Source organism: Eretmochelys imbricata, chromosome 9 (genome assembly GCF_965152235.1).
Source record: "Eretmochelys imbricata isolate rEreImb1 chromosome 9, rEreImb1.hap1, whole genome shotgun sequence".
NCBI lineage: Eukaryota > Metazoa > Chordata > Testudines > Cheloniidae > Eretmochelys > Eretmochelys imbricata.
In genome coordinates this window covers 49,326,234-49,343,373 of record NC_135580.1, presented here as the reverse complement: position 1 = coordinate 49,343,373, position 17,140 = coordinate 49,326,234, and the positions used below count along the sequence as shown (strand labels likewise).

The 17,140-nt window shown below is 47.2% G+C and overlaps 1 protein-coding gene across 2 annotated transcripts in view; it reads left to right on the top strand.

Moving 5' to 3' along the window:
- The window catches only part of C9H3orf70 (chromosome 9 C3orf70 homolog), a 70,234-nt gene that overhangs the window by 31,781 nt on the left and 21,313 nt on the right, over positions 1-17,140 (top strand). The window contains exon 2 of one of the 2 annotated variants that reach the window (XR_013347041.1): positions 2,397-3,103. Coding sequence is in view for 1 of the 2 variants with exons in the window: in XM_077825654.1 (XP_077681780.1) it covers positions 2,397-2,953 (557 nt within the window). In the remaining variant the exon portion in view is untranslated. Of the gene's footprint in view, positions 1-2,396; positions 5,979-17,140 lie in introns of those variants that run through there. The other variant, XM_077825654.1, reaches the window with a different exon arrangement.

The following is a 17,140-nucleotide window of genomic DNA, read 5'->3' as shown; positions in this document are numbered from 1 at the left end:
AACATTACATTTTTAACAGTGAGAGTAATTAACCATTGGAACAATTTACCAAGGGTTTTGGTGGATTCTCCATCACTGACAATTTTAAAAACACGTTTGGCTGTTTTTCTAAAGGTTCTGCTCAAGGAATGATTCTGAGGAAGTTCTCTGGCCTGTGTTACACAGGAGATCAGACTAGATGATCACAGATGATGGTCCCTTCTGGCCTTGGAATCTGATATTACGCTCCACAGCACTCAGTACTGGGATGGCTACAAACGATCCAGTCATCAATTCCGCTGCTGGTACCAGGCCTAGCGCTGAACCAGGATAGGGTCGAAGTGAAGAGAGTTTGGTGTGACACTGTTCGTAGTGATAATTCACACCCTTGTAACACATTAGGGCTTTTGAAAAGGATGATCAGGACGTAGGCCAAGTTGAGAGTTTAAAAATGCACCTAAATCTTCATGACTCCCAGCTTGTACAGAGGTAGGAGACTATTTGCAAGACCTACTAAACCATGGATAAAGAAAAGGAGTACTTGTGGCACCTTAGAGACTAACAAATTGGTTAGTCTCTAAGGTGCCACAAGTACTCCTTTTCTTTTGGCGAATACAGACTAACACAGCTGCTACTCCTAAACCATCGATGTGTCATTAGGTCCAGCTCTGTGTCTCCTAGAGGTTGTAATATTTAGACATGCCCTGCCCTGGCCGGTTGGGGTTGCTGTGGTCTGACACTGTTCTCACAGAGTCCTGAGTCTCTGTTCTGCACGTGTGTGCTGTATGTTTGCACTGACGGAAATAATAAAGAATCCTGTGCTTTAAAGACAAAATCTGTGTTTTGAACCTTGTTAGGCAGTGCTGCACCTCGTCATCAGCAAGCTGTCTAATAACTGTATTTCCTTTTAAGCTACATCTTCATAATAAGAATGAGAGGAAATGCCTTCCATTCACCTTGAAACAGTCCCCTTGCTCAAAAGCCCCTTGTGGTTAGCAGCCTCAAAAGGCAAGCACCCGTAATCTGCTAAAGAATGGCTTATGGTAGGCCCTGTACTTACATAAAAAGACAAATTGCTCTGCAAGAAAGGTCATACGGTCCCATGTTTAAAAGAATTCCCAAAGCAAATATAGAAATCAAACTAAATACAGCTAGAAACAATCCAGTTAGAGAGGCTCCAGTGCCCCCTGTAAGTGGGAGATTTTTTTGAGATTCAAATGAAATACATCGTGAAATGTGTTTTTGACTATGAATGGTTAAGCCACAGGACTGGGAATGGCAGACTTCTAGAGAGTCAAAAAGACCAAGATGCTAATGAGGGGAATTGCAACAAAAATCCATGTCTTTGATATTCAATTTCTTGCTTACACACTTAAACATTTGCTCTGGTATATGACCATGTGTGCCTGTATGGTACTTTGCCTCTGGACCAAAAGATGGTAACTTCATACTGCACACCCAGGCTTGGCTGAGCACAGGCAGTCCATTACTCATGGTAGGATGTGCCCCCTTCCGAACAGAAGTTATGTGGATGTCCGTACAGCTCAGCTGTGTTAGTTTAGAGTCCAGGGTACTTGTAGGGAAAAAAAGATGTAGGATAAACAGTGTTCCTTCTCCACCGATGGTGGATGTCTACACTGCCTGAGCTGTTGTTAAGCACATAATGGCTACTTTGTTTGCTTTCCTCCTGCTTACCTACTTACAGCTCTGGCATTAGAAATTTTAATAATTTATAGCTTAATTTTTTCTTCTTAGATACCCCCCCCCCCGTGCTTGTAACTGTTCTGTAATTGAGCTTTATAGTTTGTGAAAATCATAGTAAGACTTAAACCTTTTAAAAGGTAATTATGTAAACTAATTGCTGCATTTTATGGTCCTTTGAAGTAGTCTCAGATTTCTGTCTTTCATAACAAAGTACTGGTTTTCAGCTCTTTCTCCTTATTTCTTTCTTTAGCGTAGCTCTACAGTGTTGGAGTCCGCTATACAACCAACAGAACCCTATTTTCTTATTACATAGCCAGATAATCAAAATGCCATAGGCACTCCAAGAGCTTTGGAGTTCCCTTATTTTCTGCCTTAAAATTCCATCTGCTAACTACATAGAGGCCGTTTTGAGACTAGAGAAAGGGAAATGCAAATACACGAATAAAATAAACTCACTTTGACAAAGAACAGACTAATTAATGTTAAAATGATTCAGTTCACCAAAGGAAATATCTGTCAGAACTGATCCCTGTTTAAAAGACAAGATTAATGTGAAATATTTTTCACAGGAGTTTTCTGACTGCTTTCTTTTGTTTTTTTTTAAACCAGTTTGGTGAAACACCATGTATTTTTGTTCTGTATTGATGAACTAATAATAATAAGATGATATAATCTGTTTGTAGCAATTATGGTTTTTAACTCTCTTTATGCAGGTAAATACGTCTATCAGCCAATGACTCCTGTGGGACAGCTTCCCAGCACTGAAATACCTATCCGACCTAGGGAATCCACAAACACCATTCAGATCTCGGTCTCGCTCACTGAACGCTTCTTGAAGTTTGCACCTGTCTTCCAACTGCCATTACCCCCCGACTCCCCACGATACTGCACAATTTCCGACCTTTTTATCGACAATTATCGTGTGAAATGCATCAATGGGAAGATGTGCTATGTCCAGCGGCAGCCTCCCGCTGCGCCCCATAAAATGAAGCCTGAGGAGCTTGCTGTTCGCAATGCCTTAATTTCAAGAGAGAGCAATAAACCAAAAATAGATCCCTGCTCTTCCCCTTCCAGCTCCGAGGACTCTGGGATCAATGCTGTTGGGGTTCCCTTTATGGAGTCATGTGATGAGGACACTGAAGAGGGGGCCGAGCTAAGTTCTGAAGAAGATTATAATCCAGATAGCAGTTGGGAGCCAGACGAATGCCCCCTTCTGTTGCCCTCACCATGTGAACTGGAAGTGATCGAGACTATAGAAACCACAGTGTGACATGCCATGTTAGAATCAGTCCTGCGTACACTAACCAATATTGCTTTTATAGCATTTATATTTGCTTTCTTTCTGACAAGTCCTTTTTCCCATTGCACTTGAGACTTTTCAACCTCCTCACAGAAGAGCAGTACCAAGACTTACACATCAGTGAGTTAGTTATTTGAATAACTAATTCTACCAATTAATTTTAATGCACTCCTTCACTAATCGGATCTCCCACTTCTACATTTAAGCAATGTTAAAAAATTATATGGCTTTTATGACAAAGTGGGCCTTATCTTAGTCTGGGTCACTTCCTTTGCAGTTAATTGTAACAGGACTCGCACCCTCCTGCTGTTTTCCTCTATCGGGACATTTATGATGTACTTTCACAGCACAGGGGATATTACAAAGCAGCATGGGGAAGGTTATGCAGTTGGCCTGATGGCCGAGAAGTCTTTATTCTCTCCTTCTGTCACACAAACGCATACATCTACGCCCAGTTGGAGATCCGAAGTACTTCCTCTGTCCTCCTCCCAAAGGCTCCCCCGATAGCACACCCCTTTCTCCAGTCCAGATGTGATTCCTTTCAAACCCTCTCAGTTTCCTCCTCTTCCAGCTTGTGAGAGAGCAGTGCAAAGTGCCTCCTACCCTCTTCCAGGCTATGCGTAATACATCCACAATAGCTGAACTCCTGATAACTCAAAAGCCAGGGATTGAGCTAAACTCCACTGATGAGTGAATTGTTTTGCTGCCAATACGTCGTTTAGCCAGAGCCAGCCATTCTTTCTTCTGACTTAAACAAAAAAGAACGGCGCTAGTTTTTGTTTTTATTTTAGGTGAAGATTTCGGTTGTAAAACAGGCTACTCTGGATTTAGCTGTGAAGTGACAGCTAAAGGAGAGAGCTCAATCAGAAATTGTTCTAAAATAACATGAATGTTCTGTGAAGAACCATCCTGCATTGAAAGGGGGGTGGGATAGATGAACGAATAGTTCGGTTCTGCCCTTTGTCTGAATATTTGCATTATCTTTGGTTTGATTAGGGTTTAGTTTAATTGGTCCAAACTACTGCCATTGCTAAGACCAGGTCTGAACGTGTCTGACTGTCTTTAAGGCAAGCTCTAAAGACAACAGATTGGGGTGAAGAGTTGCAGGACAGAAAATGGCTAATTGGTCTAACACTTTTCCTCAAGCCCTTCTTTCTAATTTGACCTCTTAAATGTATTTATGCCATTTCCTCCGAATTTTAATTTATTGGCACTGATTAGATGAAAATCTTGATAAACAAGGATTATCTACCTTAACTAAGCTTTAAAGACCCAATGTACATGTATCTGTTATAGCGTTGTTAAACCATACTGGGTTACAGTTACCAATAGTCGTGCTATTAAGAAATACACGTCTGTGACACCTTCGTTTGTATGTGTGTATTTTAGCTGGAGAATCCTAAAGAGGTACTCTCTAGCCAGTTCAACAGTTAGACATGGATGGATTCTAAATGAAACTTAAGCAAGATGGGAAAATAAACATTTTTCTGACCTTATGCGTCAGTCCCTTGACAACCTCTAAATGTATCGTTCTTTGAAAAGTTCTGTACGACTGAACCAGTTAGGTATAGTCATAATAACAGTTCTGCTTCTGACTGTAAACATAGCCTTCTTGTAATTCTTTTGTTTGCTATTTACCTTTCAAAATTATTGGAGAGAATAAGGATATATAAACGTACAGGTTTAGTTATCAATACTAGAATCTCTTATTCTATGTTGTAGAATGGAAAAATCTTTACCACTGTATCCTGACTTATTGCTAATTTTTATACACTTTGTAATCAACACCTTTAGAAAATATTTAGACAACAGTGTGTGTGGTAGGAATTTAACATGAATTGTTATATAAAGTAATATTGTACTTTTTGACTAAAATAACACTTTGAGAGGAGAAATAATAGGTTTTATAGTTTTGATGAAGTATATAAACAGTGCAATGCTTGTTAAACAGATGAGGAATTCGGCCCTTGTGCATGAGCAGATACAGTCTTACCAAGCACTTAAAGAAACATGCTGTTTGGTTGACATTTAAAGGAAGATTGTAGAAAAAGCTATTTAAATGGGGTTTGTTTTTTTTAATATGGGATTAGTCTTTCTTGGGTAACCAGGGTTTTTACTTGGTGGCGGTCTGTCTTAAGCATTAATTTAATTAATGCTATTGAATTTGTATTATAATCCTTCAAATGTAATTTGAGACTCTGAAGAATCTGAAAATCTGTCATCTTGTGGCCTGCCTGGCTGACTTAGCCCCCTGGAGGGGTTCTTCCTGTTGATGTCTAAGTGTATTTTCAGGGATCTAACATTGTCAGAGGGGCCCTGTTGGAGAGAACAGTGGAAATAATTACAAATTATATTTTGGTGAGGGAATAGAATATTGAAAAGGGTAACCTGAGCGCTCAGTAATCTGAAGGGGGAGACCTCCCCTTCTTCCTTTGAATTTACACGAGCACGTCTGCTGTCAGCAGGGCTATAGTAGTGTCTAGGGAAAAATAGTTGGGTGGTCATGACTAAGATTAACTTAATTTCCTCTGGTGACACAGATTCCATATCATTGTGTCAGGATACATTTCTTTCCAAACTGTTAGTAATTAGTGTGTGTGTCTCTTTACCATGATCTGTTTAAAAGTCTTAAGCACAATGGGCTAAATCCTAACTTGTATTACACCCCATGGATTTTAGTGGAGTGCTTGGGGATAGGGAAGGGCAAGATTTGGGGAAATGTTGTAACAGCTAATTCTATAATGCATTTCTCAAATTTATGTTCAGTTCTTGAACCAGACTCTGAACAGATCACTCTGTGTGTACTACTTCAGAAAAATACTACTTTCTTAAATAAATGTGATTTGTTTTCTTTTGCACAAGCACAGGCTTAGGTAGATTTCTTTTAAAAAATACCTTTCTGATATCAAAGTTACACGTTCTAATTTGAGTGACTGAGGAGTGTCCTCTTTCAGGTGTATGTATTTCCTCTTTAATAAAATACTAAACCACTGCAGCACAGCTTGTCTTAAGTAACTCTGTATTCCACATATTAGAGTGACGGGTTTCACAGTTCTATTCGGTAAAGAAACAATCACTCTGGCCCCAATTCAGCAAGACGTCTAACTTTCTGGGCAGAAGTACCTGTGTTGAAGTCACGTGCTTCAGTATCTTGCAGCATTGGAGCCTTGATCACAAACATTGTGTGAAAGTTTAAACAACACAAGTTCTGACTTAAATTTACATAAGTGAGATACTGGTGTCCATGCTTCCAAAAGGATGTTAACAAATTGGAAAGGATTCAGAAAAGAGCTACAAGATGATCTGAGGTCTGGAAATCAGGTCATATAGTGAGAGAGTAAAGCAGCTCAGTTGATTTAGTTTATCTAAGAGAAAGGTTGCAGTAACTTGATCATGGTCTACAAGTTCCTACATGGGGAAGGGATTTCTAATAGTAGAGATCTTTTTAATCTAGCAGAACATGGCATAACAAGGTCCCATATTTGGAAGCTGAAGCGAGACAGACTCAGACAAAAGGCAGGTACACCTTCTTAGCAGTGATGTAAAACTATTGGAACAATTTATGTAGTGATGTGGTGGATTCTCCATCATGGTTTTTAAATTGAGACTGGATGCCTCTTTAAATTATGCACAAGTAGTCAAATAAATTATAGGCTTGAAGCAGGAATAACTGGGTGGCATTCTATGACCTGTTTTGTGCAAGTGGTCAGACTATATTAGTGTTTCTCAAATGTGGCTACCCGCAGCCCCCAGAGGCATTTTTTGCAGCCACAGCCTCCTGGATAGTGGCTCCTCACCCAGGGCTGCCAGCAGGAGTTGGGCCCAGCCTTCCTCTGAAGCCACAATGCCAGAGGAACAGGCAGCTGGTGTGAGTTCCCCACCTTCCCGGGGTGGTGGGGCTTGGGCTTCTGGCTTCAGCCCTGGGATGGCAGGCACCAGCCCCTGGCCACAGGGCTTCAGGCTACATCCCCCAGCTGGGGGGCTTTGGGCTCCAGCCCTGGGCTCACCCTCCCCATCATCCTGGCCCCCACTGCCTCCCTACCCACCTCTCCATCCACGGCTTAATTCTGGCTTGCCAGGGCTGCATAAGTCTGCTGTGAAAAGCGATATTTGTATGTTTGTTTATCACGTTTCACTGTCTCCCAGCTAGCTAGTAAGTCTGCTGTGAAAAGTGATACATACAAATAATAATTTTCACAGCAGCAGCCTTACTAGCTAGCAATTTTTTTTTAAAGGCAGCCAAAAAAAACCAACAAAAACACAAGAATGTGCAAAGCACCTTATGTTGTTTCTATTCTGTTTAGGCCCAGTAAAGAATAGACAACTGTACATTATTTTTTATTATTGAGTCTGCAAAAAACCCCTACATAAATACACATGTCCAAATCATTGTAATTTATGTGCATACTTATTTGTTTGGCCTAAAGTTAATTAAGCATTTTACGAAAAATTGCCAGAGCAGCCCCCAGCAAGAGTTGGTGGCTGCACGCTAAGGCCACCCAAACATGTCTTGAGAACTCCTGGACTAGACTCTCATATGGCTCCTTCTGGCCTTAAAAACTCTGAATGCAGTAAATGAGTGGCGAGGAATTTGTGACCTGCAGATTGCTTTCTATTTCAGTCACTGGTTTTGCCAGTCAGCTATGTAGGACTGGCAGGAAAGATGCAAAGTACAGCCATCAGCCAGTGAGGGCGATCAAAAGGAAGATTACTTTTAGAAATAGGGTTCAGAGGCATGAAGCTTAAAAGGTACATTAGTACCAAAGAGTAAATATTACTCCATCCACCTTGCTTTTAACCCAGAAGAAAAGTTTATAATGACATAACACCAAATGACTTGCTAAAAATTATTTCCTCTCCTAGTTATGATGTTCTTGGGTGCTTCTTACCTAGACTTGCAGACACAGCAGAGGACAGATGTGCAGTGCAGCTTCAGCATAAATATTGCATGACCAGAGTTGTAGTTAAAATAATCTTTAAAAAAACATGTCAGAAACTTGGAGTTTGGGGCTGGAGATTGGCCCCAGTGGCTTCCTGTGGCCCTCTGGCAACACAAAGGGGTCACAGCCATCGGCAATCAGGCCTCAGCTGGCAGAGCCGTCCCATCACTTGTCATATGGACTCGGCGCCTAGCTTCTAATCATTCTCACTCATTTGTGAACCATCTGTTTCTGCGCTCTGCTTGGGGGTGAGTAAGGTGCACCCAGCATTGTGGGGGGGGGGAAAGCTACTTCTCCAGCATGGCATTGGGGCTCTATTAGCCCCATACTGTTCCTCCCTGCCCTTGGGGTTGTTGTCACCTCTGCTTTAAGACGGTGTGAAGATTTCTCTCATGACTGGAACAACTCAGCTGTACCCCATTTGGGTCAATCTAGTGGGTTAATAGTTAATTTTTGCCACATTTCAGCCACTTCTATTTTAGGTCTTAACACACCGCCCCCTTGTGCTGTGCGGCTGTGTACTATCTGCTGCTGTGTAACTGTTTTCTGACTGAGCCTCCCATCTGCAAATCCACCCCTCTTGGCTGGTGCCTGAGGACAAAGAAAAGTGTTTCTGCAAAGTGTGGGGAATAATGTTGACTAATCAGGGTCATTTTAAATCTTATCCCATGATTTTTGCCTCCCTCTTCTCAAAACTGACTTGTTACTGACCCTCTCCACCTATATCTGAAGACAGCTGCAATGGAGCACAGTGAGTATTGTTGTCTATCTCGGGAGGGGGAGGGGCCTGTCCTGCCCCCACTGTTGTGAATGAAATGTCAACAGAAGCGGTGGGTGATGTGACAGACAGTCCAGAAGGATCTAAGAGAATACTAGCTCTCTCACTGCTAAAAGCCCCTCCCACAGTCTAGGGAGGGGCTACTAAACCTAGAACCCAACTGAGTTCAGGGGACAGCAAAGGCAATAACAGGAACAGGTGTGGGGGTCAGAGGGCCAAAACTAGGGAACCAGAAGGAGACACCAACCAGAGAACCCTGGACAGCGCCCACTGCTCCTCAAAGGTATTGGGAGAGCCAGCAGATGCTGCCCAGGGGAACTCTCCCCGGATTCGTGAACAGATAAAGGAACGAAAAACAGCCTCACAGTCACAGTCCCCCCGCCCCCCTTCCCACAACCTCCTCTCCCTGGTGTTATGAATGGCCACCTTGGCCATGGCCAGGAGGAGTTTGACAAGGTGGTCCTGTGACTTCGTGGGGCCTCAAATCGGGTGTGCATAAACAAACAAGTGGGGGGGAGAAGTGCAGCCAGAACCTCAATAAGAGGTACTCGAGGGGCTGCAGCCTGGTGCACTGAAGATACGCGTGCAGCAGGGTCTCCCTCACGCCACAAAAGGGACAGGCTTCAGGGACAGAAGTGAACCATGCCAAGTACATGCCCGTGCTCACGGCTTCATGGAGGAGCCGCCAGCTGCTATCCCCGGCAGGCCGCAGGACTAAGATGGAATATAAACTGGCTCACTGGGGTTCCTCACCCTCTACTGCTGGTAAAAGGTCCCGCTCCTTGATATCTGGGTGGGACATAAGGGTGGGGAAATGAAGCGTATGCAGCACGAGCACGTATAGATGGTCTCTTGATGTGGTTCGAAAACAGACCGGCTGCAAGACACGCAGCCAGCTCAGGGTATGAGGAGGGGGAGGCCGGGAAGGCTCATGGGGCAGGGGACCAATGGAAAGATCTGGAGGGCCTGGAGTGAGGGGCGGGCGGGGTGCACCCTCTTGCAGGACCCACTCAAGGAAATCCCGAGCTGCAGGGGACAGGGCTGCCTCCGCCTCCTGGAGAATGCACCAGGAGGTTTTAAGGGTGGAGAGCCCCATGTGCCGACTGAGCAGCAGGGGATCCACCCAACCCCCCAAGGGCGTAGTCCAGGAGGTCTCTGATCTTGGTGACTCCTGCCAGAACCAACCTCCAGCGCACCAAGGGGGACTCCGCCACCTGCACACAAAGATGAGGATTGTGTAGCAGGGGCTCCGCGAGGAGATCTAACCCCTCGGTGGCCACAGGCCCCGAGGAGGTCCTGGTAGAAGACCAGCAGTTCAGAGAGGTCTCGCGGAAGAAAACTCAGATGGAGAAAAAAGAGCTGCCGGTCATATCGGAGCCCTGCAGACGGCGGAGGAAGGCATGCACCAATATGCTCCACGACAAGCCACCTGCACTAGAAAGGAGTCTCTGCAGGGTCTGGAGGTGGAAGACATGGACCTGTGTGTGCATACACGTCAGGCCCTGTCCTCCCTCCTCCAGGGGGAGATGGAGAACCCCTGCAGAGACCCAGTGCAGTCCCGGCCAAAAAACCTCCAGAACCAACCTCTGGAGGTTGGCCAGGAACATGGGGGGTGAGTACAGGGTGTTGAGCCAGTGCCAGAGCATGGACAGGACCAGTTGGTTAAGGACCAGCACTCTCCCCCAAAGGGAGAGGCACCGGAGCAGTCCTGTCCAGCCCTGCAACAGCCCAGTTACCCTGCTCTCTAAACCGGGCCAGTTCTCCAGTAGAGACGGATGTGTGGCAGAAAAGTAAACGCCAAGATAAAGCAGCAGACCCGCGCTCCACCAGATGGGCTGAAGCGCGGGTGGGAGGGAGCTCACCTGCCACCCGGCCCGAGCTCTTGACCCAGTTGACCTGGGTGGAGGAGGCTGCTGAATAAATAGCTTGGCAAGCCTCCACCCACATCAGGTCTTCTGGGTCCAGGACCACGTCGTTGGCATACACTGCCAGGAACAGCCGCACCTCTGCCTCATGTGGCACCAACCCTGTCAGCCTCTTATGAAGGAGATGGAGGAAGGGCTCAATGGCCAGAGTATACAGCTGACCTGACAGCAGACAACCTTGATGCACTCCTCGCCTGAAGCTGACAGGTGCAGTCAGTGTCCCATTGAGCCTGACCAGACACTCTGCGGAAGCGTACAGCACCTGGAGAAACCTCACAAACGGGGGCCCGAAGCTGAATGCCTGCAGAGTGCCCAGGAGATGCTCGTGGTCCATCTGGTTGAACGCCTTCTCCTGATCCAAAGACAGGAGGGCAAACGACAGACCATCACTAAATCCAAGCTCCAAGAGATCCTGGACCAGATAAAGATTATCAAAGATGGTATGGTCCGGGACGGTGTAGGTCTGGTCAGGATAGACCACGTCCACCAGCACAGACCACAGCTGCAGCGAGATGGCCTTCACCACGACCTTGAAGTCCGTGCTGAGGAGTGAGATGGGACGCCAATTTTGGAGATCGCTGAGGTCCTCCTTCTTTGGCAGTAAGGCGAGCACTGCTCGCCTGCATGACAGTGGGAGGACCCTGCTCTCTAAGGACTCAGCCCAGACAAAGACAAGGTCCAGGTTGAGGATGTCCCAGAGCACGTGGTAGAACTCCATGGTCAGCCTGTCCATGCCCAGAGATTTATTGGTGGACATGAGACAGAGGGCTTCCGAGAACTCTGCCAGAGTGACAGGCAGCTCCAGCCGGTCCCAGTAGCCCGTGCTGACCGTCAGGAGTTCGTCCCAAAGCACTCCGCAGGCATTGGCATCGGTTAGATCTGGGGAGAAAAGGTTAGCGTAGAAGACCTGAGCCCTCTTGCACATCTCCACCAGATCCGTGAGGGGTGTACCATCAGCTGCCAAGAGGCAGATGATCTGCTTTTTAGCTCCCATCTTCTTCTCCAGGGCATAGAAGAAGCGGGAGCCGCGATGCATCTCCTGCAGGAGATGGATGTGGGATCGAACAAAGGCACCCCAGGCCCGAAGATAGTCAAGGGCCTGGAGTTCCTCCCACTTCTGCTAATATGCTCCACAGATGGGTGGATTCACGGGGCTGGTGGCCAGATGCCTCTCTAGCTCTAAAACCTCCCATTCCAACTGCTCTATCAACACATCCCTCTGCCTGCTGGCGCCCCGGGTGTGGCTACAGCAGAAGAGCCAGGCGCGCACCTTCCCCACATCCCACCACCGCTGCGCTGAGGGGAAAGGCACGCCTCTGATCCTACCAGGCTAGCCAGAACTCCCGGAAGGACGCCACAACAGCCTGCTGGAGGATGTGGGCTTTACTGAAATGCCAATAGGCCAGCCCTGGCCTCTCCAAAGAAAGAGAGGCCGTCACGGCCACCAAATGGTGGTCCGAGAACGGGTCCGGCCAAACGCTGGAGGAGTGGGCCTGTGAAAGATAACCTAGGATGGGAACAGGGTCAGGTCAGGGGAGGGGATGGGGACACTTATTTTTCTCAATGTCCTAGGTTTGTGTCCTGCCCCGACCCCGTTCCAGCCCCTGCTCCTATCCTTAACCTTTATTCCCTCCCTCCTCCTGTTGCTGCCACCCCCGGGTTTGCCTCATTTTCTTTTTATGAGGGACCCTGCGAGGCCGTTTTTGTTTTTCCCTCTCTTGGCCCATTAGGGGGGCTGCAGTTCTCCCGTGGCCATTGTCCCTAGTGCTGAGTTGGGTGGTGTGGTGCCAGTGGGACAGGTGCTGGAGAGAAGATCTGATCCATGCTTGCCCGTCTCGATAGGCCACGGGGCTGGCAGGGGGGTCCAATTGGGAGACGCTCCAGGGTCCACGACCCCAATCCCCGCTCTGCAGAGGAATGAGATGCGCTGTTTCTTGGAGGATATCCGTGGCTCCACAAATAGAGTGTGTCTCGCTCTTCAGCTAGAACCAATTAAGGTCTCATTCATTCTGCTTAAAAGCTCTCCTTTCCAGTTCTCTCGAAAGAGCCCAGGTGAAAGGAACTGGAGGAGAAGCAGCATTGCTGAAATCCTGAGGTAAGGGTGACGCTGGGAAAAGAGGACTACAGGGAAGTGGCCTAGGGAATCAAAGCAGCATCAGGGGTGAAGGGAAAGCTGCCACCAGCTGTTATCATTAGGGTCCCTGGGCCAGAACCCAGAGTAGAGGGTGGGCCCAGGTTCCCACCTCCCCCATATTCTACAGAGATCCCCTTGAGAGTATCTCCCATACTGGCCTGTGATGAAAGTAACTCAATAGGTTGTGACTCTTGCCACTACACTGTGAAAGGAAGGTCACATTGGGCCCTTAGTGAGTTTTTGAGGCCCCTGAATCCGCTCAGAAGCATGAGACCCACCACTCTAGGCTTGGAACTTTGTCACAGTGAGCACTTTTCCCATTCACCACTCAGCAGTGCCTTTTGGTGGAGGCTAGCTGATCAGGGAGAGGGATGGTCCCCATCGTACTCCATGGGAGGTAATGCGCATGTGCCTAGAGCTGCAGGTTTAGTATAGGCCGAGCCTGAGTCAGATTATATGGGCCAGCCCTGGGTGTTTTAATGCGAGTAGAGACATACTCTAAATCAAGTCCTTTCGGCCTAATCTAGTTCACACTGGGGGATCTCTTGATTATGCCTAAAAAAAAAAAAAACCTTTGACCTTTGGCCTCCAAGCAGCATGGAAATGATGTGTTCCTTTTGTTTGTGATTTTTAATTCCCCCTCCTGCCCTCTAGTCAACTGATGGGAGGAAGCCGAACAATGTCTTTTGCCCTCATTCATGGCCCACAATAGTGCCTATGTGGGTCAATGGACCATTCATGGTGGGCTGGACATACCAACTTCTGTTGATCAGCATTTCACCTCTATTAATGGGTCTCTAGTGTCTGGTCACAGAAATTCACAGTACAATAGCTCAAATATTAACTTACATTAAGGGCTACAGCAGTCATAAGTGAGATTAATGCATACAGCAATTTACAAGTATTCCCTGCAGTCTAAAGCCATTCTTATAATGCTAATACCTCTTTTACCAATACTAACACTCAGTTGATCCAGCTGATTCCAGCTTTGGCGTTATCAGTGTTCAATTAAGCTAGGTGGCCTGTGACATGAGCTGGCACGTGGTCTGCCAAGATCACAGGCCCTACCTGTCTGTCCTCTGCAGGGCAAATAACTAGGATCAGTAGTGCACTGCACAAGGCAGTTTGGGCACTGGAATGAGATGAGCATGTCGTCATTCCTTTCAGAGACTCTTGCGACATGATCGACTTTAGGATTAAACCAATTAGACCTGCAGTTGGGTCAAACCCATTTTAAAATAAGTAGGCTGCATTTGTCAGGGGGAACTGCAGTATCACAGCATGGTGTTATCTGTTAGCAAGCTTCCCAAAATGGGCCTCCCAGAAGGCAGCAGCAAACTGTAGGGCCAGATTAAAAAAGCCACCTGAACAGAGACACAGTGCTACGCTTGCATGCAAAGCGTGGCCTTGTGTCTGTGTTGCATGCAAGGTCATGCTGTGAAGAAGATGCCATTTTTTTTGTACACCAGGTACCTACAACAATGGCATCCTCTATATGTTTTCTGGTGCCAGATGGCATGGTCCTGTGGGCACAGCCAGGCAGGAAGTCATAGTTTGGGTTTATGGTGTATACGTAACTGACATGGCCCTGGATGCCATTGGGCTAGGAAGAAAACCTTCCCTTAAACATGCTCCAAGGGCAGCGGGCCCTGCAACTTGTCAGCCAGCCGCACCATGGCCAGGCACAGTAGTCCTGTGCCCCCAGCTGACTAACTGGAATGGGAAAAAACTGGTCCACACACTAGAATATGTGCCCCTTCCACCTTGGGCTTTGGAAAGGCGCTGAGGGCGAGCCTATGAAGGAAAAAAAATCACAGCCCTGTGCTCCTTGGTGTTTTCCAAACTGCCTCAAGCTCCCTTGTCCCACTAGTAGCTGTAGGGGAAACACAAGTTTCCCTGTAACTGAGCATCACGGGCATGGTGACAGAGGTGAGCCCTTGGAAGCATGGAAACCTCAGAAGACAGTTCTAGTGAGAGGTGCCTGGCCCTGGGCGAAAGGCATTTGGCTCTGAGGGAAGACTGAAGTTTCTCCCTTGGCAGCATTGTGTACTGACAGCCCCTTCCTGGAGAGCCAGCCCTCCATGCTGGCCCATTCTGTCTAAAGTGAGGCTTATGCAAAACCCGCAATGGCAGAAACCTGCAACCACCACCACGGTAATCTGACACCGTGAGAGCACCAGATATTAGGTTTAGGCTTATAGGGTAACCAGGAGCCTGACAGTGCCTGCTACTGATCCAGCCAAGAAGAGCTGGACTAGCATATGCCAGCTTGTTAGATGTCAGGGTTATAAGAGATGGAAATTACAAGAGAAGGGCAGAGGCACCATCTGACTCAGTGGGCTCCCCTAGGCTGCTAGTCAGGTACTATTGCTATGGCCACTTCTTGGAGGAGAGGGGGCGGGACATCGACAGAGGTGAGACTCTGGAAGTGTGGAAACTTCCAAAACGTGACTATGCCAGACACTTTAGGGACCAGGTTTAGTCATAAACTTTGGTAACTTTCAATGTTATGTGTCTTTGTGAGCAAGATATTGGATTCTAGTTCCACAGGGGAGGGGTACTGAGCTTCCCCAAGCAACTAAAAGCATGGTGGGGAATTACTGCAGATCCCAGGCCAGGAAACCAATGCCAGAGGCCCTGAGTGAATTGTATATGCTAATTCAGACCAGGTTCAAGAAACCCAGGAGCCAAAGCAAGAGTTTGTACAAAGGGGGAAGCCTGAACTGAGTCAGAGATCCAAAATTGACATGAGACTGTATCTAAGAGGGTTTAACTCTGTTGGAAGGGTGTGGAGACCTAGAACCCATCAGTGCTCCACCTGGACACTGGGTGACACCTGTTAACTAGTCTACACAGATGCTATGTTATGTTTATTTCTGAAATGCTTTTGTTCTAAAATAAATGCCCTGGTTCTGTGAAAGCCAGCTTGTTATTGCTGGCCCTGTCACTGTCCCCGAGAGTGACCTACAGGTGCAGGACTAAGGTCAGACCTGCTGGGATAGTCACAGTGAATTGCAGGGGGCCTGCACCCCTAAACTTGCAGTATGGAGGGAGAGGACAACGGGTTCTGGAGGCCTGAGCCCTAAAGGGGAGCCCCATAGAAGGTCACAGAGGGGGCTATCACAAAGCAAGTGTTGATGGACAAAGAATGCTGACACTGACATGAAGGGATCGAATAGATAGTTTGTCAGGGCTCTCAACCTGAGCAGTAAGGCCCACTGTGGAACAAGCAGCCTGACTGCCAGCATGGCTAATTAGACTGATCTAAGAATCTGGCTACGTGGTGGTTCTCTGCCAAGGAAACGGCAGATCCTGTGACTATCACTCTGAAAGAAGGCTGAATGTTTGGACAATTCACCCGAAGACCTCCTGATTCAGGACCCACTTGAAGGAGTTGACCTCGGGCCTGCTGAGCCAGTCTGCCTTTTAGTTCATGTCTCCTTTTATAAGAATCACTCTGAGGTATAAGAGAAAGCGTTCCACTCATCGTATGACTTCATTTGCTTCTGCGCCTTGTTTCCCCTCGGTTATTCACAAATACAACCATGTCAGTCAGTGTTGTCTGTCCGAATCAGGACGTGGTTTCCCTCTAGGCTGGACTGGAACCATTGCAGAGCCAGCTTGACAGCACTTTGATCTAGAAGGTTTATGCTAGGGGTCCTTTCTCCTTGAAATGTTGGGCAGTCAGCACTGCACTGCTGTTAAATAAATGAGTGACCCCTGCTCCTTCCAGCAGGAGGAAGGGTAAGATGAGTTTGGCACTACTCTGGCGTGAGATGCTGAAAATTCCCATTCATTAACCGCTGCCACTGCTCTGACTTCCTACTGGGGCATGTCAGGCCTGGCCCAGCCGCCTGGCAAGGGGCAGACCGTAGACGTATGCTAGGTCAGAGGTCCTCCTAGAACAGCCCTTTAGCAAACCTCACCAAACTGGTATCATGCTAGCCCTGCTCAAGGCTGCATAGAGACAGAGTGAGAGTCTCTGGCCCAAGAAGCTCAGAGTTTGAACAGACAAGACAAAGGGGAAAGTGAGGCAGGAGGAAGGGACGTGACTTGGCACTTAACAGGTCAGTGACAGAGCTGGGAACAGAACCCAGCTCTCCTGCCCCCCAAACCTGTGGTTGATCCTAGGTGTCACAGCCTTCCTGAGGAAACTGCCATCAACAAAAGGTCATTGTCTGCCAAGAGGCCCCAGCACTCGTTAGTCAGAAAAGAGTTCACGGTGGGTGTCGGGGAAGCTAGAAGAGAAGGAATGCATGTTACCAAAGGCCCCTCCCCCCACAGGGAGCAGCCGCACAATGACAAAGGCATTATGGTCTGGAGACATTTAAAGGATTTGAATAGAAACATCTTTGAAATGCCTCCACTGAAATCTATGTG